The sequence below is a fragment of the Olea europaea genome, chromosome 5 (assembly GCF_002742605.1).
Source record: "Olea europaea var. sylvestris chromosome 5, O_europaea_v1, whole genome shotgun sequence".
In the NCBI taxonomy this organism is placed as follows: Eukaryota; Viridiplantae; Streptophyta; class Magnoliopsida; order Lamiales; family Oleaceae; genus Olea; species Olea europaea.
In genome coordinates this window covers 16,321,684-16,327,683 of record NC_036241.1, presented here as the reverse complement: position 1 = coordinate 16,327,683, position 6,000 = coordinate 16,321,684, and the positions used below count along the sequence as shown (strand labels likewise).

General features: G+C 36.9%; 1 protein-coding gene across 1 annotated transcript; it reads left to right on the top strand.

Annotated features, from left to right (window-relative positions):
- Window positions 1-468: 468 nt before the first annotated feature.
- LOC111394844 (geranylgeranyl diphosphate reductase, chloroplastic-like) lies at window positions 469-2,736 on the top strand. The gene has a single exon (XM_023020868.1). It carries the CDS (start codon window positions 1,169-1,171, stop codon window positions 2,525-2,527), a length of 1,359 nt encoding a protein of 452 aa, XP_022876636.1. The 5' UTR covers window positions 469-1,168; the 3' UTR covers window positions 2,528-2,736.
- Window positions 2,737-6,000: the final 3,264 nt, after the last annotated feature.

Sequence of the window (6,000 nt, the reverse complement as noted above, 5' to 3'; positions counted from 1 at the left end):
TGCAATCATTTTAGACTCATCTCTGCACCAAGTAGTTTTTCAAGTAAAACCCTCTTAACTTGCATCCATAATTCAATAAATTTGAATTTGATTTTCGTTTAGAAAAAAAAGAGATCTTAACTTGCATCCATAATTCAATAAATTTGAATTTGATTTTCGTTTAGAAAAAAAAGAGAGAAATCAGAGAACTAACAACTTTGGCTAGCATGTCACGTAATGAATCTTGAGAGTACTATTTCTGCATCTCTTTGACCAAATTCGTCCACATTAGGATTATTCATTAATAGTTGATCAAATTAGATGGATTCACCCTCTGAACCAAGAAATTCTAGTTCTAGAAGTATAATGCCCTTGTTTGAGCCCCATTTTGAGGGGAAAAATGAATTTTTAAATAGTGTATTGATGGAAAATGCGTGGTCAAAAAATAAGGAAAAATTTTGGATTTACGTGTAATATCATTTTATTGAAGAATGTGTGATTGAAATAATACCAAAATGCTGTAGAAGAATTTATTTTTTCTAAAGAATGGGGATCAAATAAGGGCATTAATATAAACAAATTGATGTCCATTCGAAGGAATTTTTTATGATTGTATCGTAGCCCCTATTTCATTAGGAGAAAAATCTAAGGGTGGCAAACATGCAAAGAGGTTGCAGGCTCGGCTCAATTTATGAGCTGCTCAAGCTTATTTTGAGATGATATATGAGCCAGTCTAGCTCACATTTTTTTTTTTTCATGAGCCAGCCGGCTTATTTTTTATTCCTCATTTTCGGCTTACTTTATTAATATATTGAAAAAGTTGCTCATTTAGTTAATTTAATTTTTTTCAAAACGAGCCGACTTGATTTGTTTACTTGTGAGGCACACACTCCAAATAGCCGAGCCGATCATATAATTTGAACTCGAGCCAAGACCGAGCTCTACGATAGAATCAATCCATTACCTCCACCAGATAAAGCACAAAATGATGCCACAACAGCCAAAAAACATAAACAAGAGACCATCACCATGCCCAAGAAGTTAAGATTCTTACCCTTTTTTCATATTATTCTCTGCTTAAAGTAACGAAAGCATCATTCTTCGTTAACAGTAAACAAATCCCACCATTATTATAAAATTTGTAATTTACCTGAATAAATAATCTTGTCACCTTCACAGTTCGGACAAAATGGCGGCCCAAACCCTAAGCCCACTCCATCGCCCGCTCCACCATCTCAAACCCAAAACCGTAGGTACCCAGACCTTAACTGCAAAACTCAAGTGTAGCCGTATTATCATTACCTCCAAGATCCGAGCGGCCGTGATCGGCGGAGGTCCTGCTGGATCCTCCGCCGCCGAGGCCTTGGCTACCGGCGGAATCGAGACATTTCTCTTTGAGCGCAGTCCTGAAGCCGCCAAGCCATGCGGTGGCGCCATCCCTCTCTGCATGCTCGATGAATTCTCCATCCCACATCACCTCATTGACCGGAGAGTCACCCACATGAAAATCATTTCTCCCTCGAATCTTACCGTTGATTTTGGCAAAACCCTGAAGTCCCACGAGTTCATTCCCATGCTCCGCCGTGAAGTACTGGATAATTTCCTCCGCCTCCGCGCCGAGAGACTTGGCGCCAACCCTATCAAAGCCCTCGTCACTCATATAGACGTCCCAACCTCAAATAATTCGCCCTATATTATTCATTATATATTAAACAACACCCAAAACACCCTCGCCGTCGATGTGATTGTCGGGGCCGACGGCGCCAATAGCCGTGTGGCAAAAGCCATAAAAGCGGGAACATACAGATGCGCCATCGCCTTTCAGGAGAGGATCAAATTACCCGACGGAAAAATGGCTTATTACGAAAATCTCGCCGAAATGTACATCGGTAACGACGTATCACCCGATTTTTACGCCTGGGTTTTTCCCAAGTGCGACCACGTCGCGGTCGGCACCGGAACTGTGTGCTCAAAAGAGAACATCAAAACGCTACAGCGTGGTATCAGAGCAAGAGTGAATTCAAAAATCAGAGGTGGAACTATTATCAAAGTCGAGGCCCATCCAATACCCGAGCATCCACGTCCAATCCGGGTTCGTAACCGGGTTGCTCTAGTCGGAGACGCAGCAGGGTACGTGACAAAATGTTCTGGCGAGGGGATATATTTCGCTGCCAAGAGCGGACGAATGTGCGGGGAGGCAATCGTGAGAGCCTCAGAATCCGGTAACAGGATGATCAGTGAAGAGGATTTGAAAAGGGAGTATTTGAGAAAATGGGATGATGAGTATATAACTACGTTCAGATTCTTGGACTTGTTGCAGAAAGTGTTTTACGGGAGCAATGCAGGGAGGGAGGCATTGGTGGAACTGTGTGGGAACGAGTATGTGCAGAGGATGACATTCGAGAGCTATTTGTACAAGAAATTGGCAGATGGGAATAGGTGGGAGGATTTGAAGATGGTGATGAATACAATTGGTAGCTTGATTAGGTGTAATGTTGTTGGGAGGGAAATGGATGAATTTGATAAACGAATTCTTGCTCAAATCTAGATTGCCATTTTGTATTATTTGGCAAATGATTTCTTGCAAAATTGTGGTGTTGTCTTCTCCTTCCTGGTTTGTTGTAAGCTGATTCATCAATCATAAGAAATCATTAACTTGAAAACATGAGCAAAAAATCCATTCATGAGTGTTCCATATGTTCTGTGGAAAATGAATATTAGAATTTCCAAATGCATCAGACAATAGAATTTCCAAATCCATTCATGAGTGTTGTCAGTATGAAGTTTTTCACTGCGTTTGATTGTAAACATGAAATTTGCATGTAAAGAAAATAAATTCTAGATAATTCAATTCTCAAGAATTTATTTGTATGAAAATTGTCAATTAAATGTATTTGATTGATTTAATTTTCAACCTAAAAAATATTATACTTGTAGAGGAAGAGAGAGTAAATTTTCTGAAAAATAAAATCATACACCCCTTAAAGAAAATATTTTCCTTGATTTTGAGGAAAATATGGTCACATGATCAAAAGTAGGAAAATATTTTTCATGGAAAAAATGGTAATCAAACAGTACAAAAATAGGAATTTGGGTGAAAAAACACATTTTCCATGGAAAATAGTGGCAAAAAGAACAGAATGGGACTCGTTGTTGCGTTTTTCTATTGCAAGTGTACGATATCGAACAAGTAATATAATGGACATTTGAATCCGAATAATCTTCCTACAGGCTATTATTTACTCCTAGCTTACTATTTTCAGTTTATTTGACAAAAAACAATGTATGATTTGTGATTGTTGATCTACATTATACTAACTAATTGAATGTTATCGAATACACACAAAAATCAAATTAGGCTTTTAAATATGGAGATATTAGGGCATCCAATTTCATTTATCGATCACCTTTAATTCTCTAATCAAGATTTATAATATAACGTAGTGTTCAATCGAATTCATCTAACACATTCAATTTATCCCTCTCGAATTCAAATTGATTATATTTAATTAAGTCAATTCCGTATCTTTATGTGAATCCGGATATACTTTTAGTTAAACGCCTTAGATCCCTAAAGAATCCATGTAATGAACACATTAACTGGAAAATATATTTCTATGTTTCTATACTAATTCTCGAATTTTACTACATGATCTAAACCTAAAACTCACCTCTCAACTCGCAATAGAATCACAAGATCAATGAATTATTTGCCTACTAATTCAAGCATTAAACACTATAAATAAACTCGACACGTGGAATTGAGAACTAGAATCTTGAAAATTGAATTAAAGGGTTTTAGATAAACTAAATTGTTCTTCCTCACAAAAATTTTAGTTACTCATATTGCATGAAGAGAAACAACAAATGATATTTGAGTACGTCATTGAGTTTTGAACTAAGATATAGAGAAGTTCATGAATCTTGCACCAAGATACTCTTTTTGCCCCCAAATTAATGCTTCAAACTCATGATTTCTTGTTTTTCTTCCAAATGTTTCTCTCCAATTCTCAAGTCATGGAATCATTTTTTCATAGGTAAATGTTATATGTACATCAGGACATTCATATCGGTGTTCTCTCCCCTCACATGGAGAGGGACACACCACTTCTAATTTTATTCGAAGTGAGTTCCCTTCCATGTGAGATGGTGGACATCAGTATGACACCGCATTATGTGCAAGAAGCATATTCATTTTTTCATTTCCCTTTTGGCCTTCATATAGTATTATACCTTTTAGAAGAGTTTCTATCCAAAATAAACTTAAAATGAAGAAAATAAAATAAAAATAAAGATTAAAAACGCACAAAATCTTCCAACAGGATCGGTGCCTGCTCGCCTATTTTAATTCCAACTAGGATTTTAAAAAATTTCAAGTCTCCTGGAGTATCAAATTTTCCGCCAGAACAGTTGGTATGTCAATGAAAGTTTCAAAGTGTTATCTTTGAAGAATTTCAAGTTTCTCATGTTGGAAAAGATGAATTGAAGGGATAAATTTGACATGATTATTAAGTGGGACCTGGTTTTCTTCAACTGACTTTTTAGCTTTTGAAATTGTTTGAAACTCCAATGGTTATTATCATTATAATATTGAGTTAATGGACAAATTTAGTCCCCATTTATGGCGGCCAAAGTCATAATTGAGCTCGTTTTCTATCATTCAATACCAGAAAATTATTCATCATCATTTTTAGTTTCAAATCTCTGTATAATTTTCGATTTCAGCTCTCATAAAAAAATTTCATTTTCGTCTAAGTCTTGGTTGTGCTGTTCTGACGCGAATTCATTTTGCCGATTAGAAATTGAAGTGCTCAGATTCTATTGATTATTCCGTTATATTCTAGGAGACGGACATCCAAGCTAAACTTCAATCACCTACGGTAAAGGGGCGAATTAATTTTAAGGAAACTGTATACACACAGGCATCAAGTTGCTGATTTACAATATTCTTTAAAAAACAAATACATCTTTGTAGTTTTATTCTCTTTTTATTTACGTTCTTGTTGTATCAAAAAATAAAATAAAATCATATTATTCTATAATTTTATTATTGTAACCGGCAAGTATGGTTCTACCATGACCTATGTTTCAAAATTTTCATCTCTCCTTGGAAGATTAGTAAGCCCATCAGGTCATTTGCATTGTTCAAGCAGCTCTATGTAAAGTTTTGCCCAGTTTCATGGTGCTTCTCTTTTTGGTGATGCTTGATTTTAAGCCTCAAAACTTGGGGCTGTTTCGACTTTGTTACAAGTTCTGATTAGTTCGGCTAGTCAGGATTATGGGTCAGCTTGTTCCAAATGTTCTTCCGGCCAGCAGGGTGCTTGGTTTGGTATCTTTCAATATTTAAAACCTCTTCGAAGGTTTGGAATCCGGCCAGCAGGCAAGCAGCCTGCCTGTCCAACTGTTAGTTTCTTGGCAAAACTCGAATTCAGGCGGCAGGATTTTTGTATTGTTCATATAGATTCAACTGTGTACTTTATGTTGGGATTAGACCGATTGTAACGTTAATTTTGTAAGCCCGGGGATGCTGGATTAATTGTACTCTAATTTTTTATCCCGATCAGAAAAAAAAAAAAAAAGGAGGAAGAAGCACAAATAAGTGTAAAATACACAAATCACTCGCCATGTAAAATAGGACTTGCAATATGGTGTTTTGGATGCGTCTCCACATGTTTATAGGTGCCCCTGAAGAACGTAAAAATGCTGTTATGCGCCGTCCAGGTGGTGGAAGTGTTTGTGGAAACTTGAAATCCTCTCAGACTTGTATCTTCGTCTGGATTGTGTTCCATGACGCTATCGTTTGTCTTGCAAATCTGGTATACCAAAAATCTGGGATTGACATCAGGTTTGCAAGATGCGGTTTGGAGGAAACTAGCAGTCATATTCTATTTAATCGTGCTTTCATGAGGTTGACATGGTACCAATTGATATAGCATTGGTTGAACTACGTAAAGAGAATCAGAATGGACAATTGTTAGGTCTGGTCTGGTGGCTGCTATGGTGAGACAGAAACCAACTTCA

Bases quoted from the DNA above. Each gene is read 5' to 3' on its own strand.
- LOC111394844 (XM_023020868.1), top strand. From the start codon at position 1,169: ATGGCGGCCCAAACCCTAAGCCCACTCCATCGCCCGCTCCACCATCTC.